Here is a 21,447-nt window from a genome sequence, read left to right on the forward strand (position 1 = left end):
TTTATTACATTTCAAAACCTCTCCAGGTATCTCTTATCCATAGAGCCCCAGGTTGTATGATTATGGCCTCACAGCAGCTGTTACCAACTAAATTGGTGGATGTTTTTCAGGTGGAAGTTTCAAAAAAAATATGCCAGGAGTTAATGGGGTCAGAGGCTACCAATGTTGTTGCTGCTGCTCCTTTTCAAGGAAGTAGAAATGTACTGTAATCAAAATGCAACTACAGCGTGTCAAGGTGTCATACTGTAATATACTGCATGTCAGAGGTGCTATTCATCATCCGCTGCACATGTGTGGTTCCCAGTCATACTGAGTTTCTAAATAAATCTGTGGGTTCAGAGGATGATTAAAAGCCTCCTTCTTAGGAGGTACTTTTTTTTTTTCCTTGTGAATTCAGTTCATGAGGTTTAATGTTCTTTAAATAGATAAAAGAAACCACAAAACTGACAGGTTTGAAATACAAGGCAATGAATACTTATTGAGTATGTTTTTTTTTTTAAAGCGCAGTCAATAAAAACAAAGATTTGCACCTCTCGGTGCAATCTCACGACTCCACAGTCTCGAGCCAAACTCTATCCTCCAGCATGCCAACGCTCTGCCCCACGGAGCAGCGTTTCTTAGAGACTGCTTCCAACATTTGCCAGAGGAAAGGAGTCCTGACCCCAATCCCATTAAACACTTGTGGGATCAGCTCTGGTCTGCTGTTCACGCCAGGATGGCCAATACAACAACACCTGCTGACACATGCTGCATGGAGATTAGGATACCATCTTCCAGCGGTGTGTGAGCCGACTGGTGACTAATATTTGGAGGTGCCAGGATGTCAGCTGTTCTTTTTTTTTTCTTACATGGAAATGAGGCTCCAGTTCCAGTTTTTCATGGAAGCAACCCACAAACTCAGCTCGGCTGCTCATCCCACACTTGCATGTTCGCTGCACATGACAGGAGTATATAGTACATATAATGTTCTTTCATGGCTTAAGAGAAAATGTTGATTTTTCAGGCTTTTAGGCAGCTATTTTCTTCAAACTGTAAAGGTTGTCAGACCCTAAATAGGTTTTCACTTTAGAACAACCAACACAAGTTTTTCTACTTCAACATGTTTATTTAGGTGAATAAAATAGGTCTCTACATAAAACAATGCATCGATACAATAATATAATTGCACTTTATATACACAATGTCAGTATGCATGAACTATATATACACAAAGTATTAAACACAGAAAAGTAATAATTTCACCTCTACATTCTACGTGTCTGGGTTTAAAGATTTAAAGACAGCTGCCTTGGTACAACACTCATTTTGTACATCACAACTGGTATTTTGGTCAGTCATTAACAGTCTTAAGTAGTAGTTTTAAATAAGTCTGAGGTATTTATGGCACGATTACATGTATAATAATTTCTGGGTTTCGTTTTTCTATTTACAGAGCAGCAACGCAGGGAGTCATTGAACCATCGGGACCATGGAAACAGAGGTATCACATTCCTGTCGTCATGTCCAGGTGAGCTGGGTTTTGAGCCTGGGAAGAGAAGGAAACAATCAGTCAGTCTGAAGGTAAAAGCTTAATATTCTTCATTACAGGTGAGTGCAAATCACAGGTGAAAGGCCTTGTCAGATTAGTTCATTTCATAAACTGGAAAATGTGGAAACTCTTCTGATGCTTGAACTCCATGTCCTGAAATATCTGTTTAAATCTGGACTGGTTGTGCAGGGCTGCTAGTTATCAGTGGAGATACGACAGCAGCACTTTGCATTTCGCTCAATTCTCAGCAGATAATTTGTTAATGGTCGCCTCTCAACTCACCTCATCTCCTGATGAAGGCAACCGGCAATTCTCTGTTGGGAACCAGAAGCCCCGAGTGGATCACATCGAGAGGCTCGTTGTCTGTGGCCACGATCTTGTAGTCTCTCACCAACTGTAAGAAAGTTAGTGAAATCGGTCAACAGCAAGAAAAGGAGAGGTATTTCCATCTCGCGTCGCTTTAATGTGACTGATAATAACCGTACCCAGCACATGGCCAACTGTAGCTGCAGCTCGGCGAGCCGCCGACCGATGCACATCCTCTTCCCAATGCCGAAGGGAACGTGGGCAAAAGGGTTGATGGTGCTGTTCTCTCTCAGCCAGCGCTCTGGCTTGAATTGCTTGCTGTCATCGAAATACTCCTCGTTGGAGCCCAGTGCGTGGCTGTTAATCATCAGCACTGTCTGCAGAGAAAAGAAAAAGGCAGAATAATAATTTTAGTTATTTTTATCAGCAGAAGTAAGCAACGTGGCACAGGGAACTAGAAAACAATATAGTCGTATAGCTAGTGGATTTCACAGACTGTTAACGTTTCTCCAGACGTTCAGACTTTGTACAGTATATGAGTACGTTTCTCTAACATGCTTCATTGTGACATCAGTAATGTAAATAATCTGCTCATGTCAAATGTATGGCAACTAAGAAGTAAGCCACTTACTCCTTTGGGAATGGCATAATCTCCCAACACAGTGTCTTTGTCCATGGTCCTGCTGGTGAATGGGACTGATGGCGATAACCTGTAAGAATTAGAAAACATGAACACATGGGAATTTTGACTAATTCAAACTATGGTGTAGCATGACACACACGTCTAAGCTGTTTAACAGAAGCTAAACATTCTCCACCGTTTTCTTTTACAGTGTCAAGTGAAGCGAGATCTAATCTCCAGTCAGAGGTCATAATACTGTACATTCTCTGTGTGATGTGGTTCACGCGCTAGCCTTTAAGAACGCATTCGACAGCTTCTCTCTGCACATGAAGACAGGAGAAAGTGGCTTTGCATGACGGCCGGGAAAAAAACCCAAAAAACTATGAACGTGAACACGTGTTGGATTTTAAGCTGGTACCACTGGGCTGTCGCTAGTCATGCCATCATATCTCATAAAGCTTGTTTTTGAGTCAGTCATGTGTGTAAATTTTCCCTCTTAATCTCCGTGGAACTGGTTGAAAACTAGATGCCACTAGCAACTGTGATCGTAACTACATTTTATGACAATTTTGACCAGAATAAATGCATATATGCAATATATAATAATATACAATATATATTTTTTTCAGTTTTTATTGTGGCCCTATGTCACTTTTAGTGTAACTACTCAGCTGAAGAGGACTATATTTCCATCTTTACTACAAACAGCTGTGTGCTTTACTGCCTTATCTCTGACTAATGTTCAATTCCGTCGTCTTTTTGGGAAAATATTAACTATAGTGCTGGTTTTCCTTTCAGGCTGTAAATAGCCAGCCTTTATCAATAAGGTAGAGCAGCCTCTGTGGCGCCTGCAGAGTGCACAGCAACGACCGAAGCGCACTCAGATTTATGCGCTAACATGTTGATGCTCTTGTTGCTTCCTGCAGCGGTTGTGTTTTGCCGTCACACCGCCGCCGTACCGTACCTCATGGATTCTTTGAGGCAGGCCTTGAGGTAGGGCATGCTTTTGAGGTGCTCTCCACACGGATCCTGGTCAGGGGGCACGACATGTCTGATCTCCTCCAGCAGCCTCTTCTGAGCTGCCGGGTTACGCGACAGGTTGAAAATAAACCACAGCATACTGTTGGCCGTCTGGGAATCACAATCAAAGAGAGAAAGAGAGAGGGGGTGAGAAAACAGAATGAAGAAGCAGGCAAAGTGCATTCCTCAGTGGGTTCTCGAAGAATGTTTGTGGTTCCTCAAAATCTCCACCATTACATTAACACCTCATATATTTTCTACTGCTTTCACCCACTGAAAGGGGTGACCCACAGCTTGTGGTGACATTTTCAATTTTTAGAGAATGAAGCGTCTGTAAATTCACATCTGCCTGATATGGCTATGAAGATAATAACTGGTTGTCTTTGATATCTTTGTGCGTCCTTGCACAAAATGTTACTCACTGTCTCAACTCCTCCGATCTGCAGCTCAGTGATGGCTGCATACAGTTCCTTCTTCGACAGGTTGCTCTGGTGTAAGATGTCGCCGATGAGATCGTCAGGGGCTCTGACTGCATTCCTCTTCAACTTCTTGTCGATGTAGACTTTGGCTGAAGCAGCAAAAACAAGCAAGGTTATTATTACGTACTGATCTCCAGTGTTGAGGCAGATGCAATAACTGTGTTCGAAAAGTTGCCAAACTAATAAATATACACTCATACAGCAGAGAATTTCTGTGCTGCTCTGCTTTATTTTCATGCAACTTGCTATCTGACAGGTAGAAAATTCATCTTTGTCTGAGCTTGGTGCGCAAAAATGCAACAATAGGTCTCACACTGCTTCGAAGTCTCGCATAACAAAGGTTGATTGTCAGACCATTTTCTAAAGTTGACAACTAAAGCCGAGGCACTAAGTGGATTAATTGATTAGTTGATTTACACAATCTCATAAAGTAATAACGGCTGCTTCCACAGCCAGGATTAGTTGCTTTTCTTGGCTTTACATCACTGAAAAGACTTTTGCCATTTATGTTGCTAGAGTTCATATTTTAAGCCTTTATCTTGGCAGTCAAAGCATTTTTGCTTGATTTTCTGGCAAGTCATAAATCTGATATGGTTGTCCCAGTGTGCTGTGGCACTCCCCACTAAAATGTGCTTTATATTCAATGTGGATGTGGTTTTTGATGCTCAAAGTTCATGAAAATGATCTCCTTTGTTATACTGGAAGGCTCTTATTATTCCCAAACTGCACTCATTTGATCACTGACAGTTTACAGAAAGCCAGGAGTGTTCTTAAAGTCTCAGGGCACAGAGCCAGATGAGTGACTGGCAGAATTCAAAATGCACGTAAATGACGTACTTCGCTGGAATCTGCCTCTATGTCGGGAAAGTGTGTGTCAGTGTGTTTGTCACAGGTTGTAAGCAGCATCATGCGTCTCCAACCTCTGTCCTCCCGGCTTCTGCTACTACAAATATTTGGCATATTTCTCCCTCTTGGGTCATGTGGTTTACTACAACTCTAATGACCAGAGTGCCAAGTACACAAAACACTGGAGGCACCCGGTTCAGATCTCGCTCCCTGCCCTCCCTGTGGAGTCTCATATCTGCCATCTGCCGGCTGGAGCCGAGCACAGACAGATAAGTGGGAACTGAATGGGAGGTGTGGAAGAGGAGAGCTGTTACACTACAGCCCTGCAGTGGATGCTTCAGTTGTGTGTTGTGTCCGTACCTGTGCTGAAAATGCGGTCCCATGCTGCAGTGTGGTCCTGCCACGTCTTTGTGTTGAAGCTCTTGTGGAGCTCCACCGGTGTGACCATCATCATCCCAAAGGTGCTCATCATCTATACAGAGTAGCACAAAACAAATGATAGATGCTAAATTATATTATTTTCACTCATTGTCTCTCATTAAGTCAAGGTCCTCGGTTAATTCTTGCACCCAGTGCCCTTTGAGACCTTTCTGAACCTCCACTTATCTCTTGGCCGTGGACATTATTGGTTTGCCCCAGTAAATCCCAGTAAATACAGTGAGAGTGTCAGGCTGATCTGCATCGCCGGCCACAGTTCAGCTGACCACAACTGAGGCGAACCTGATGAACTATTATATTTCTACATTCTAAGAAAGTGTCTCACAGATCTTCACTTCTTATGCACTCAGACAGTTCACGCTGCTCACTAACAGAGACGAACACCGGCGCACTCACCGTTTTAACAGCTGTGATGAAGTTCATGGCTTCCTCGTTGACTTCCTCTTGCAGCAGACCGAATCTCTTGTCGTAAAGCACGAGACAAATGGCTGAATAATCAAACAAAACAAAGAATGAGACCAAGCACATCACCCAAGTGCACAGCCATAGTTCACGCGTCACATTTTACAGACAGATGACATTCTTTTTCAAAAAATAACAGAATCCTCAGTGAAGTTCAGACAAGCACAAACTGTTTTTTTTTCTCTAAAGCAAAAATTCATTTTCAGTTTCTCACTCATTCCAGAATATACTTTTTTCTTTGTCTTATTATAAGAAAATGTATGTTGCTCATCATTCTTCTGAGCAACAGAAATTGTGATTTATTATTTATTAATCGAAGGAATTATTGACATTTTGATTGATAAGAACACTTATTCTCTAAGAGGATTTAGTGTAATAAAAATAAATACTGAACTTACTCTCAAACGACCATTTATTCAGCTCGAAGTACAGGTCCTCAATCTTCCCATTGTTGCAGATTTTTCCGATCCTGTCCACGAAGTCCACCAAAACCTGTTTTCCCCAAACGGAAAACATCAGCCTCTTGTTTACCGATCACTTCAGAACGGAGCAAAGCATAGATCGAATATCATTTTTATTTTTTTTTGTGTATTACCTCGTTTATTTTGCCGTCGAGCTTCACCACCTCTGTGGGTTTCATGAGCTTCTGCTGAAATGCGCTCCTCACTCTCTGCCAGTCTTTTCCTTCCCTGCGGTGGAACAGCAGAGACTCCTCCTTTTAGAAGCGCTTTTAACGCGAAATATATTATCTGCCGCTCGTTGCTGCGGTTAGTATCTGATGACAGAGAAGCGGGAATCGGGATCGTACTTACAGAATGAGGAGCCCGTACGCCTCATCCCTCAGGTCTCTGTATGCTTTCCAGGGTTTGATCTCCAGTCTCTGGGGATAATTTCCCTCCTTCCTATAGAGCGCCTCCAGCAAGCAAGGTGCGCCGATGTGCACCGACTCAAACGAGCCCAGCTTCAGCCGGAAAATCTTGCCGAACTTCTTATGATAATCCACCTAAAATGATCGGAGTAAGTCGTTCATTAAGACACAGAGCAAAAACAAGACATCTCACTTTTTTTTTTTTTTAAATTAAACGGATTGTATCCGGGTATAAACGCGCAAAAAACAAAAAAAAAAAAAAAAAAAAAAAAAACAACAAAAAGAAAATTTAAAGATATACCGTACCAGTGCTTCATGCTGTCTTGTCAAGCCTCCTTTGCGCAGGAGTTCAACCAGACTGCCGACCAGAGGCCAGTTGGTGGGTCCCGGGATCGCGTCCAAGCTGTGCGCTCTGGAGGCAGCGTGCGGGCAGCGCGCAGCCTCCACAGCATCCTTCTCCTCCAGGACGCACACTGAGGATGTGGGCTTGAAGTGCTGCAGTCCCACAGAGTTCTTCTTCAGCAGCTCCACGATCTGAGGAACTTTCTGTATCTGCGCCCTCATCCTCAAAAATGTTTTTTGTTTGTTTTAGATTTACTATAAATGTATATAATATGACCGTGGCGCTCAGTAAGCAGCCCTTCCTTGTTATCTTAAGCAGGTTCTGGTTTTCTTGGAAGTGTCACACCTTAACGCAACATATATACCCTGTGAGTGTTTATTCCAGCAGTGCACCGAACCAATCAGGGGCCGATCCCGCATGGTGTGGCCGTCGAGCCCACCATTCATTTATGGATCCACGTTGAGAGGATCGTATGACCCCAGATACACCGAGGAAGTGTCGTCCCCCCCCCCCCCCCCTCCTCCCCCTCACCCTCCTCCCCCTCACCCTCCTCCCAGCCCCCCTCCGCTTTATAAATAAACACACAACCCACTGCGGAGGTGACGCGGTTCGCTTGAACCGTGTTTCACAGCGATCCGCGATTGGAAGAACCGAAACTCCGGCAAAGCAAACACTACTGCCACACTTCTGCACCGGGCAAATATTTGACCGATTGCAGGTCTTGTGTTTGCTCTCTTTGTGTTTTGAAGTGCGCGTTCTTTTGGGGATGTGTGAAGGGGGCGAGTGGGCTTTTTAAGTGCAAGGTTCTTTTTTTTTTCAAGTTTATTATAAAGGTTCATTAAGAGACAGACTGATCTTAAGCACAGAAACAGGGAAAATATAGTTGTAGTAAAATTAATAATTACATGGGATGCCACTCAAATAACTTTGATACTGGTGAACAATTCCTCACTTCACAGGTGAAATGGCTGTAACTGTCATTTCATTCCTTTCTGTGTGGAGTTTGCATGTTCTTCCATGAGATTTTTCTCTGGATACCACTGGTTTCATCCACAGTTCAAACAAGTGAAGTTATTTAGTGAATCTCAACTGTTGAACAGTTTGCTTGTCTGTGTCTCTCGGTCTGTGCTGTGATTTACTGTCCAGGGCTGCACCCTGCAAGGTTTGACTTCCCTGCCCCACTCTGAACTGCACAAGATATTCTAAAAATGTTATGGGCGAATATTTAAAACTGCCTTTTTTGCGCCATCTGTCATGCTTCCACAAAGTCTCTTCATCAGCACTGAGCCTCCTGACCTGCAGCACTGACTGTTTGTAATTGGATGCCAGCTTCATCACCTGACCTTGTGCATGACGATCTGATGTCACCTCGCTCAAATCAAATGTCCAAAGCATTCTGTAGCCTGCGTTTGTTTTTATTTTTCAATAAATGCTGTCAGGCTATGAACTAAATTAATCTAATCAATCACATTTTGATCACTGCTTGACGTCCCCAAATAAAGAATTTGAATTCTAGGATGTCACAGAATTATAGTACCTGACTCATAGAATGAATACGCTGAGAAGAGAAGATCTGATATTCACATTTTTATTGATGAAGAATGAAACCTATAAGTCAGAGCATCTTGTCCAAAATAACTTCTAAGCCCAATCAGGCAACTCAAATAACACTTTCAGTGTGTTTCATTAATGCAATTCTAAAGAAGGAAAAGGGCGAGCACCTCCCAGCAAACCAATTAGGTTTGCTGTGGTGTTAGGTAACCAATTATTATTCTTAAAAAATGCTGTACAAATTTAGATAAAAAAGATCAGAAATAAAACAAGGCTGAGTCTCAAATAGGCACTTAAGCAAACTCTAAATTCAAAATGAATACTAAAGTTAACTCAATACAGTAATTCACAATTAATACTACAAGTGTAACATGCCTCTAAATAAGGCAACTCACAATTCAATTCGCATTGAATTGCCACTCAAGTGTGCCGTAATCAATCTTACATTAATTAATGCGTTAAAGTGACAGCCCTATTCCACACACACTGCACTGGCCTACCTCAATATTCTGGAAACTCATTCCAACCAATTCTTGGCTCCTAGTGGTCCAACCCTTACTGTTACCTTAACCTTAAAGCACCCCTCGCCATAGTCCAACCCTGAGAGCATGTCTTCACCTAAATCTTTAAGGGGGACTTTATTTTTGTCCGCTTGCTTTAAATAGGTCTCCCTGACATCTGATGTGATCAACCACAGTGTAGATAAAACAAAGCAGTCACCCCCCACCCCAATGCCCCCCTAAGGTAATCCTTCAGAGCTGGCATGACTTAAATAACATGTGCCGGGGCTCTGTGCTTCTGCCCTGTAAAACTGCTAATTCACAGGCTCTCAGGTGGCATCAGGACAACCTTGAACTCTCTACTGATGTTTTGCCACATATTGGGTGAATGAGCGAAAGTGTCCCTGGGCGCAGAACACACATCAATCACACCGCACCCCCTCAAAAAAAAAAAAAGTGAGAAAAACATTCTGTACCCTCACAGTTACAAATGTACACAGTGTTCATTTACGCTCTGGGATCATGCTGGCTGATATGCCACATGATATCAGACAGCTTTGGCAAGCGCTATCATCGAGCTTTGATGACTGAGCGGCAGTGTAGTGCTGCAGGTTGGCGGATCTTGTTTTTTTTTCTCTCTCTCCCTCTCTCTCTCTTGATTAGCTGTTTCACCCAGTTTTTCAGCTTCTCCCAGGCTGCTGTGTATGTTTTTAAATGTACTGTACACATATGAAAACATCATCAGTCATGCAATCTGCTCCTCAGTAAGAAAATAAGCACATTTCCAACAGCCACACTATTGAACAACTTATATATGAAGTATGTGTTCAAGATTATATACATGTTTTATCATTTCATGTCCATTTGGTTACGCACTCACATGCTCCTCATGTCTTTTCATTTATTTCACCACCCAAAAATGATCATTATTAACACCATTTATGTTTTCCCAGAAATCAAAAAACTCTATTCACTTCATCCAACTTAATTATTTGGTTATTCTTTGGGGCTTTGAGTCACACTTCTCATGATGAAAAAAAATATTTTTAATGAGTTGAATCAGTAAAATGTTGCTTTAGTTGTTTTGTTTTGTTTTGTTTTGTTGTTTTATTTTATTAATCTTTGATTTTCACTGTTATTTCAAGTTAAACTTTGGAGATTTAAAGAAACATCTAATGCAATAGCTGAGTCTTAAATGATCATTCCAGTAAAACTTAAACAGAAATCCCAAACTGCTTAGATCTTGGCTTTTCAGACTGGCAAATCTGTCATTTTAGATTTTTAAAAAACTGCAGAACTGTTGAAACTTGATAATATAAAATCATTTTGCTATAGGTATCTGGAATCGTAACAGATTTGAACACGATTTGTGTGATTCTTTAGATTTTGCATAAAATTGGAATCCCAGTTGGGTGTTGCGCAAGACCGCACTCGGGTCTTCAACCTCGCCGTGTCCTGGTGTGTACTGGCACACTAAATACTGGCAGTGGTACAGACTTGGTGCAAGTCATGGAGAAAACATGTTTTCCCGCGCTGTCCTTTGTAAGCAAACAGAGCAGCGCAATACCCGCCTTTGTGACCTTGTGCCAAAGACGAGACTGTGAATGTTTTATTGCCGTCAATGTGTTGTGGACTATGTGTGCGATTGTACCATCCCTTCATTGATCTTATCTGGTCTCTTGCTGCATATATGGCCTATAGCATAATCTCTCTTGCTTCTATAGAAAGAACAAAATGTTCGTTTTGCAAGAAACTGTTGTTTTGAACAATATTTTAGTTTCTGGCTTTCATTTTTTGTGTTTATAGAAAAAAAAAAGAGTGAATCTTGAATTTAAAATAACCTCTTTTAGGAAAGATCATTTTTCTTTTAATGTCATATGTGTAGAGTCCTGAGTGCTCATTTTCTGTTGCATTGTAAAAACAATTAAAACCTGTTAAGTGACTGAATAACGCCTTCCAGCCCACTGGCCAGTCATCCTATCTTTGTCAGATATCACCTCGATTGCACTGTAACGTCAAATTTCTTTGTTCCTCGCAATCAAAATAAGTGCGGGCTTTGTAGTCAGGACATCAGCAGGCAGGGAGATAAGTGATAAAGTGAGATAGGGGGCAGCTGACCCTCTGAGGCAGCAGCAGAGTCATCAGCACACAGGGCAGGCAAACCTGATGACTCAAAGTCGCTCATGTCCAAATTGACTGGCAGGTCAGTGAGTTCGGTGATTGGGTTTGAAGTGGAGGCAGCACGCCGTACGTGGAAGGGCAGGCACATGCGGCGAAGAAAGGCAGCTATGCGTGCACACAGGGAAACACATTCATATGTGAAAGCACACATTCATGTGTTCCTGGAATAGTAATGCGGAGGCCACTGAGGAGGAGATTAGCTGCAATACATAGTAGAGATGTAAACGCTTTGTACAGTCACATCAGCCTGAGTGATCACAAAACAACGCTGACCTAGAATGTGAGGTGCCCCTTTCCTCAAAGTCCTCCCTTACTTCGACTGAAAATATTTACAAGGGAACAGTGGGGAGAGTAATGCGGGGAGCACCCCACAACCGTTTCTTCCACCCTCTGCCCGCATGTTTTGCCCCTCATTACACCAACGCGCCGTGCAGCAGTAAAACCTTTGCAGCTAAGAGTGTTATAAATAGAGAAAATTCCATTCTCGCTGTTAAGTAACTATCTGTTTTATCGAAGTTTTCCTCTCACGGTTTTTAATCCTCTCTGATTCGGCGCACATTCTGTGTGCAATTCATTCCGCATAACAAGTTTTGACTGTCAAATGGAATTTAAAGATGTGTGACGCCGACAAACTTGTCTTTGTTGTGGTTTTTCTCATTAGACTATAGATTATTGGCTATGGTCAGAAACTAGGTCATTCCTATTGATAGAGATAATGGGAAGAGGGGCTAAAGCCGTAAGGAAGGAGATCTCCGTGAACCTGCTGACCTCCTCTTATACACTGAGGCTGCTGTTGCCTCCTCGCTTCATACAGCGGGCTGAGAATCTGGGTCAGGATTCCCTGGATGGAGTTGGAACTACCTCCTGCCTCTGTGACAGCAACAAGCTGAAAGAATGGAAAGTACTGGGGTAGAAGTGAGGGCCCCAAGCGAGGCCCATTCCTGAAATGTCAATATACAACAATAAAGCCACATGTGGGGCCAGAAATTAGTCACATTAAAATGTTTCCTGCCAGGAAAAAAAAAAAAAGCACAACGGAAGCGCTCTGTGCCTGGGTGCTTTTACTACTGTACAGTTTCAACAGAAGAGAAGCCATTGAGGCAAGGGTGACTGAGGTGAACTGCTGTCAGTGATTCAGAGAAGCAGAGGTCACTCAGAGTGTACAGTGAGCAAAGCTCTGTGAAGAAAGTGAACACAATGTTCTGGGAAGCTTCACACTAAATCAGAAGAAGATTTTCACTTCAGAGTTTGCTTTTAAGCAAAAAGTGCTTCAAATTCAACTCTGGATACCAAAATGAACTTCTCTTTGTTGAAACGTGAACAAATACATCAAATGAGCACTACATTGAGGAAACTACTTGTTTCTGGCAATTCTTATCTGCACTACACCGCAAATCAGTTGAAGTTAAGCCCATGATGCTTATTTCACTCAACTCAATCTGTTTGATGGCTTCACATCCGTCAATCCACCACATTATCTTTCTTATGTTTGCATGGCGGCTGTAACTAATCCCAGTGTGCTATGATGACAGGCAGGAGACGCCTTGAACAGCGTGACTGCATTACAGGGAAAAACACAGAGATACAGAGAAACACACGCATCTATGATTTTTGGATCGTGTACATGGAAGCCAATGAACACACAGGAAGAACATGCAAACCGTGAGTAGATAATGATGCAGACAACACCACCAAGGAGCCGTGAAAACTTTACATCTTAAAAGAAAATTAATAAATGTATCTGAAAACATAATATCCAAAATAAAAATCTTTAATCTGTTCCAGAAAGTTCCTGAAAAAAGAAAAGTGCAAATTTAATTAGGACAACTTGAGAGACGTGGGAAACGCTGATTTACCTTATAAAAGAAGATGCATTGCTGAAGCCATTTTTTAATGTCGTTCCTTCCCTTGTAATAAGGTGAATGTGGAGTGTTTGTGGTCTTACGTAAGTTAATGTGCTCTTTCATCTTGGCCCATTTAGTTATATCATTGCCCCTGCTGGTTGGCTATAATGATGAATAAAAAAATCAGCCTGTTAAACAGCTGGAGAGGTGACCTTACTCTCCCCTTTACATTATTAATTGGCTGGTTTACTCACCAGGGATAGCACACATTACTAAACATCAGTGTGAATGCAGCAGAAGCTATTTTAAAGATGTGGTCCTGAACTGAGGTCACATTATCACCTTAATGCTTAAGAAGATATTCTGAAAGCTGTTTAGATTTTCTTTTCTTTTTTTTTTTTTTTTTTTTTTACGAAAACATTGATAAAAATGAAACAAAACAATCCTGCTTGACGAGTCAGACCAGTGAAAAGGCAATTAACACATTTAAATAGTAAAGTATCATTTTTTAAAACTGTCAGACACATGCTAAATCAAAAGGAAAAAAAATACATTTGATTACTTTGATCAAAGGAGTTATTTCTAGAAAAAATTCAACTGTTGTTTGCAAGTTTTGTGTATTTCCACTTCAGGGTCACGGGGTGCTTGAGCTGATCCCAGCTGACAGTAAATGCAGATTGCAGACTGGCCACTAATTCACAGACACCACATGTTTTCTGGACTGTGGGAGGAAACCGGATTACTCAAAGAAAAGCCGTGTACACACACGGAGAACATGGAAACTCCACACAGGAGAGCTCCAAATTGATATTCCAGCTGTGAGCCAAGCTCTCTAACCACGACACCACTGTGCGTCTGGGCTGCTCCCTTCTGGGATCGCCTTAGCGGATCATGTAATCCCGGTGTTTGATTTGGCGGAATGCTGATGCCAGATGCCCCTCCAGAAATAACCAGGGAGCTACTGGTTACAAGCTTGCTTCTTTACCTTCTGGACCACCATTACTGCTGGTCATGTTTTATCCTGTTTTCACATTTTGAGTGTGTTTAATTTCTTCCATTTAGTGTAGGAACATTAACAGTCTCCCCAAGTAGTGTATCAAATTACATCTTGACCTCGGGTGAGAGGGACCTGGGTTTGAATCCCATTTGCTGCAGGAAGGTCACCCGGTGCAAAAAAAAAAACCAAAAAAAAAAACGATCCAGGCCTACAGTGGAAGTCAACTTCCTCTGACGACCCCTGCTAAACGGTGCAGCCAATAGACAATTAGCATCAGAGCCAGAACATGACCACAAATGTTCCTGTAAGTACATCTGAGAGACAAAGTCATCAATAAGTGAGAACTGTTTTTATAATCGGTTCTGAGTGCAGCTTCAGATATTTTGAGAAATAGAACACTAACCCAGCAAATCAAAGGCAAAATTAACTAAAGACGGAACTCATCAATATAAAGATGTAGAAGATGTACAGTACAGATGGAGTAGATGTGCATTGTGCGGTAATGTGCCCTTCCCTCAGCGTTGGCGGTCCCAGGGTTGTCAGTTTGTCCCTCCGTCTTGCGTTGTCCAAGCCGTTGTTGTCAGTGGAGTGCAAGCACTGTGCAGTGCAGTCGTCACTGTGAGAGAAGGTGTCAGAGATGATCGCGATTTTGTTGACTGACCACACTGCGAAAAAGGTGAAGTACATAACTCAAGTTCATTTTTGTCTGAAGCCTGAAAATCTTCAATAGATATGTCTAGAGACTGAAAGAGGGACTGTACCAATAAAATCAAAATTGATGGTTGTAAGGGAAAGGAACAAAACAAACAAACAAAAAAAGCCCAATGGTGACGGTTGGAGAAAGCAGTCTTACATAGAAACTCAATGTATTATTGCTTTTACAGTATGTTACTTAAGAATGGCTGTGCGACTGTCATAGGGCTCAGAGGGGAAGTGGGTCAAGAGCAATTTTCAATATGCTCTCATTGACCGACTGTATTCCTTGTTTTTGTTTTTTTCTTCTTGATTAGGAAGTGCGCCTTAAAATAACAGATTGTCCCTCCACTGACAGGCCTGAAGATTTACAGTATGCGGTGACCTAGATTCTGTCAGCTTCGAGTCAATAGGTTAGCAGGTGTGATCCTTCTCTGTCACCCAAAAGCCAGTTTTTGAGGAAGTGCAACAAGTGCACTTGTATTTGACAAGGTCAGTGGTTGCTGTGAGAAATTTTTGTGTGGTGTCTGTCATTGGTGAGGCTTTCTCTTGGAAGAGCATCAGCATTCTGCCAAACTGACACCATCAGAATCACAGTGAAAGGGTTCATATTTCAGAGTTTCTTACAAAAAAAAAAAAAAATCTTTTTAAAGTGTACTTTAGTGAGCTGTAACAGTAAGTGGTTCGTGATCGCACTTCTACCTTCTTTAATTCTTCATCTCATCACTGCTGAAACAGGCCCAATGAACTTGTCGCTTTCATTGCTGGCACACCGTGGTACACTTTGACTCCTCCGCCGACCTGAGCCTCAGAGGTAAATTTGTCAGAGTTTTGACCCTATGATAGAGAGTACCCCCATGGCCCCATCAACTCATCGCCCTGCCTCTGTTATCTTATCATTATAAACAGAAGCCCTGGGCGGATGTCATCATGCACTGATGTCCTGTCAGCCTGCCTGCTGGTGGGCATTCAAAGGAGACCGTGCATGGCATAACGCTGGGAGGTTTGCACAACAAAATTCATGCAAAGTTCGGTGTCCAGTGGACAAACACGACTCAGGTTGCCTCATTTAGTTTGCCTGGCGGTGAGGGAGTGAAGGAGGCATTCTTCAGCGGACCCGTATTGTGAGTGAGAGGCAAAACCACAAGAACTCTTCATTTGTTCCACTGTACGTGAACTGTTATCTAGATGAGAGCAAATGGAACAACAGTAATATAATATGTTCACTGTTCAAATTCTACACTGAAAAATATGGTGATCACTGTCGCCTGATATTCACAAGGACTTTTTTTTTCATATCCACCATCTTTTATCAATTCATTCAACTCCAAATAGATTTTCAGTCCATCACAGTTTACACGGAGATAAGCAGTCATTCACATTTAGATTGAAAAGACTAATTCAGGGACACCAGTTTGACTCAAATACAGTTTTTAGATTGTGAACGAAAACCAAGAACAGGGAGAGCGTGCAAGCACCACCTATAAAGGACCCCTGGTCCAACTGGACTCACAGTACGAACTGGCCAGTGTGTTAACTACTACATCACAGTGTGGCCAGAACCTTTTTTTATATATTGTATTCATCCTCTACAGTAGCAGATGAACTCAAATTTTATTCACAGATGTGTAATCGTTGCGGTTTTCCAAAAGAAAATCAAAATCAAATCATTGATAAGATTTTTTTTAATCCTCTCATAGTTATTGCTGTAAGATTTAATGTGGATTTCTCGCCTATTTTCACTGTTTTTATTTTATTTTACAGTTATTCCCATGATGAATGTAAACATCTGAAGCTCCTACTATGCCAGATTAGTACCACTTATAGAGTATATGCAGCCTGTCATGTACCCACCTTTGCCGGAAACGCCAGAAATCTGTTGCCCAGTAATGCAGGACAAACCAAAGTCATCAACGCATCCAGTGGCATTCAACTTTAAATCTTTTTATAGTTGTTCAAATGTTTTATTTTGCAATCTAAAGTGGCGGATAAAGAGTTACAATGTCTGATATGTGGGATACTTCCTCAGCAGAGGGAGAAAGTGTGCAGAGGCCAAAAGTTTTTCAACTTGTTTTGTAAAACATTCTGGATTGTGATTCATTTTCCCTGGCTGGGATTCTTCCTCCTCTTTCAAAAACTTTAGGAATGTAGCTCATCGACATCCTCATTTAATTTATTTCTGGCATCTTTTGAAGCTGCTGGTACATTGGACATGACATTCTTGAGTGATGTGCTTGTTACGGGAACAAATGAATAATTACTGATCCTTTCCTGCAGATTTTGGTAAAGGCCTGAAAAAAGCATTCATGTCCTCTCAGAAACTGCATCTGGAAATCTGTTCTCCTGGAGTCAGATGGCTGAGGTCCTGATAAATGGTTTTACATAACTGAAAGAAGGGAAATAAATGGAACTTTGTTTATCAGTGAGAGTTTTTGTGACAAAAATTACTGTTTAGAAAGGGGTTCATCTATTTCAGTGTCGGGCTGGATTTTGGTGTAGGGGTTAGCACTGCTTCCTCACGGTGAAATAACACTGGTTTAATATGAGTTCAGGGCCTTTCTTTTATGTATATGCCTTTTATTCAAAGTCAACAAGGACCATGGATGAATGACAGTCGGTTGAACTGCTTAATATCAATCTCTTCCGATTCTGTGGTGACGTCCACCAATGCAAAACACCAACGTCATCCAGGCACATCGTGCTAGATACGTCATGTCGGTACGCTGCCAATGCCTGCAGGAAGATAGTTAAATGAAGCCAATAAATTATAGAAGGGAAAACTCTTGTGATAGGTGAAGACGGAGAGGTTGAATGGGGTGAATGTTTTGCCTCAATGAAAACCTGCCAACTGTCACTATGGCACTGGTTGTTCCAGTATTTTCTGCAGCATTTCTATTGGTTGTTAGTGGGTGCAGCACGTCTTGTAGCAAGAATCAGACTGTGTGGCGTAGCACATCTTTGGTCACGAGACTGTGACAGCGGCCATCTGTAATCCGCTTTGATTGTATGACACAAGACCAGTAATGTTAAGCAACAACTAAAAGTTTGATCATAATCCAACATATTGTGTCTGCAAACTCGCATTGAAATAAAAAAAAGGATCAAACATACTGAAATCTTGTTGAATGCAGCACAACCAGAACAGTATGTGACTCCATTCAGTTTTTTTTTTTTTTTTTTTTTTGTGCCCGGTCATTGGGCAGAATTAACGTCTGCCCCGGGATGTTAAATAATCTCTGTACCAACTGTAATCTTGAATTTCTTCACCGTTAGTTGAACTGATGTCACAGAGCAGAGAAAAGGAGCCACTTTTGTTATCACATCTGATTCGAAGCATGTGTGTTCAGACATGAAAAGACTTTGATGATGAGAGCTCCACTCCTCCGCACTGGATGACAGTGTTGTTTACTGCTGAATGATGAACAGTTCTGCACTCGCGTAACCTCCATTGCAACAATAACCAGACCACTGGGTTGCACAGAAGAGCAATTACGCACACTTCCAGGAAAAGTCCTCACTCCATTTTTGCATGACATGTGGCATGTGTTACTTCTCATTCATAAAGAGAAACTGAGCAAACAGTACAGGCGAAGAGATGTACACTCCCTGCTGCTCACTGGGTGAAAAACATTCCTGAGCATACAGTAACAATATCGGGTTTCACTGGGAAAAGAACTATATGGTTCAATGGATGTAGTAAACACGAGGAGAGGAACTCGGAAATGGAGGATTAAAATCATCAAAACAAGCATGTTGGAACAGTACAGCAGCTCAAACTAAACTTCCTCTCAGTAGAAATATGTGTTTGTGCCTTTTCATGTGTGAAAGGGGCTCACATGTGGGAAAACAAGTCATTACAGCCACTTTTACTCCCACAGAAATTAGTTGCGCAAGGCAATGTTTTGATCCCTCTCGATGCAGATGTACTTTAAGAATCAGGGCAAAAGCTGGAGGAGTGGAGACGGAAAGAGAGGAGAGAAAATAAAAACAATGCCGCCGTCCTTGTGCAGGCATACCCGCACTTCCTGTTGTCAGTGGATAATTTTCCTCATGTCCCAGTCTCCTCAGACCACCGAGCAAGAAAGCTTTGAGGTTTTTTTTTGTTTTTTTTTTTATTCGGTGCACACGTTCAATACATCAGTGTTTCTCTCACAGCAATCTGGAAATGTATTCTCCCGGCTTTTAACGGCATCTATTTCACAGCACAGCCAGCCTTCATCTATCAACTCTCTGCCACCGACTTTCTATTTCTGTTTTTAATAAAATGTTGTTAACCGCATAGGACCAGAGCCTGCAGACAAATAGAAAAAAAACTCTTTGGATTTTGGAGGAAGCAGTGAATTCCAACCATCTTACATGAGCTTCCAGTCAGTCCTGGGAGGATGGCTGAAGGAACGTGCAGAACCACAAAAATCTGATAACAAAGTTAATACTCCCGGCCAGTAGTATGATACGGATACATTGTACAAAAACATTTTTAGAATGGAATTATAAAGAAGGTTATTAGAGCCGATATCTCAGAAATGATACAAAGGCGCAGACCAGTGTTAGCAACAACCACCAAATATTAAACGAACATGCCAAGATAAAAGATAAAGTAAATACCTTCTTCGCAGACAACATGCCTGCATTTTTAGAAAATGCTCAATAAAGTTTGTTTCTCCGCTCACTTGTCTTTTAGAGATGTGTATTTTTATGGTGGGTCCATTTCATTTTGAGTAGATTACCCTTGGTTCCTCCACATGACCTTGTACCTATAGGTCACATTAGTTCTCATTTAGGCAAACAAACAAAGCAAAGCCTGAAAAAAATCAAATACTGTATGATGGTTATAGTGATTTGTCCTCTTGTCTAACAGAAAATATCACCAGTTCAGGTGTGAGTGTGAAGTTTGCATGTTCTTCTTGGATTGTGTGTTTTTTCTTAATCTGAGTTCTCCGGTTTTCTCCCACAGTCCAAAAATATACTTTTTAGAATAATTGCTGACTCTAGATTATGCCTAGAATGCGAATGTGTCTGTGGAGAGGTTGAAATGATAGATGATGCTCCTTTCTTTATGTAATGATCTTTGAAGCTACAGTTACAGCGTATTTCTTATTTAGAAGAAAATAATGACTCCATTGAGTCTGTGGCATTAGCCAAGCCTTTGCTCAACAACGTGTAAACAAAGTGTAGACTGGACCGCCTTGTTGGTAATACCACATTAACAAGAGCAGCCAAGCACTGATAACATACACATTACAGGAGGAGGAGTGAACACCGAGTCCTTCCAGTGGACTGGAATATTGTGCTGAAATAACTTTGATAATATCTGCGGGACACAGCCAGTGAAAACATGTTATGTGCTGTTCTGACTCTTAATGAAAGAGACATTCAGTTGTGTAACAACATTACGGCTTGAAACTCTTTATTGGTCAGACAGCATCTGATACCATTTTTCCACTCCTTTCCAACTGTGAAACTGGTGTTGAGCTCCCCAAAGGAAAAAAAAAAAGAAAAAAGAAAAAATCAGCCATGTGTCTGCTTTACTCTGCTTCTCAGTTTGGACGTTGTGCTCTCAAGGTTTTAATTCAGGATTTACAAATTGATGTAGGCGAAAGTATCTGCACAAAATGCACAAATTGGAACTAGCGAAACACACAGCACGAAAAGAAAGTGTGTGGCTTCATAGAGAGGAAATGCTGCCCTACAATTTCTCCATGTTCCAAAAGTAAGTCATTGAGTAGTTCTGAACATTTCACTCAGACTGGCCAGCAGTTTGGATGTGAGAAAACAGACAATAGTTTCTCTATAAAAAAGCCTTTTTTCCTTCTTCTTTTTTTATTTTTTTACATCAAACTACACGATGAATGTGTTTTGCAGAACTCCACTAGGGCTGCTATTTCCATTTGTACAATTCACTGTTTTTCTCTTTGGGATGTTCTGAACAGCTGGAAACACTTCTGCTTGCACAGGTTGTGCAAAGAAAATTGTTTTGAGCTTTCTTGAGCGTTAAAGGTTACAGACAATTCGTCGCTGTGGTCCAGACTGAATCATCTGAAGAAAAACTATTTGAAGGATAGTCAGCCCGTTTTATAAAAACATTTAGGTATCGTCTGACATTTCTGTGTCTTCATTCAGTCCAAGCATGATGTCTGTTTCACCCTCCTCCTATTATAGTCTGCAGACTTTAATTCGACTATTTTTGTATCAGTGATAAAGTTGTTTTTCTCTCTTAATGATTTTCCGTTCTGCACATCAGTTACGATCTAGCGCTGGAACACAGCTCTTTTGAAGTCTGCCATGTCTTTTGCCTGCTCCTGCTAAAGCTCCTTGGCCTGTGCTGCCTTCACGCTTCAATCAAACCTCAATCAAACGGCGCCCGAGTTCATTATACTGAGATTAAACATAGTGTGGTTATTTAGCATATATAAAAGTTCAGAAAGCACCAATCACTTATCCTCAGCTGTACCAGCCCAGCCTGACAATCATCCTGAATAAACCAAAACGTTTGACACGAACAATTTTTCGACATTATAAGTCTTCAGTCTAACCCTGACTGGACTCTGAAACAGATTCTCCACGCTGAGAATAACCAGCTAGCTTCAGTCACTTTTAATAGATAGTTTTCTGTCCTTATTGATTGTTAAAGGTGGCTGAATAAACTTCAGTGAACAGGTGCAGCTCCAGAAAGCCTGACCTTTTGTACAGACCGCTGAGCAAATATTTATACAATTTTTGATTCGGACTTGAAATTCATGCCATTTGGATACATTTAGATATAATCGAA

General features: G+C 41.5%; 1 protein-coding gene across 1 annotated transcript; it reads right to left on the reverse strand.

Annotated features, from left to right (window-relative positions):
* Positions 1–1,149: 1,149 nt before the first annotated feature.
* On the reverse strand, positions 1,150–7,273 carry cyp24a1 (cytochrome P450, family 24, subfamily A, polypeptide 1). Its single transcript, XM_030092579.1, has 12 exons — positions 6,876–7,273; positions 6,514–6,704; positions 6,297–6,390; positions 6,100–6,193; positions 5,636–5,727; positions 5,162–5,273; positions 3,899–4,044; positions 3,421–3,587; positions 2,466–2,544; positions 2,014–2,211; positions 1,811–1,922; positions 1,150–1,525 (listed from the first exon to the last, which is right to left on the reverse strand). The coding sequence occupies exons 1-11, from the start codon at positions 7,131–7,133 to the stop codon at positions 1,812–1,814; spliced, it is 1,542 nt and encodes a 513-aa protein (XP_029948439.1). The 5' UTR covers positions 7,134–7,273; the 3' UTR covers positions 1,150–1,525; position 1,811.
* Positions 7,274–21,447: the final 14,174 nt, after the last annotated feature.

This window comes from Salarias fasciatus, chromosome 5, assembly GCF_902148845.1.
Source record: "Salarias fasciatus chromosome 5, fSalaFa1.1, whole genome shotgun sequence".
Taxonomy (NCBI): Eukaryota; Metazoa; Chordata; class Actinopteri; order Blenniiformes; family Blenniidae; genus Salarias; species Salarias fasciatus.

Excerpts from the sequence above, each read along its gene's own strand:
- cyp24a1 (XM_030092579.1), bottom strand. The coding sequence starts at position 7,133 with ATGAGGGCGCAGATACAGAAAGTTCCTCAGATCGTGGAGCTGCTGAAG. Across the intron at positions 3,588-3,898 it reads AGATCGGAGGAGTTGAGACA|ACGGCCAACAGTATGCTGTG; the intron begins GTGAGTAACATT and ends TGTGATTCCCAG. Across the intron at positions 2,545-3,420 it reads TGCCTCAAAGAATCCATGAG|GTTATCGCCATCAGTCCCAT; the intron begins GTACGGTACGGC and ends TAATTCTTACAG.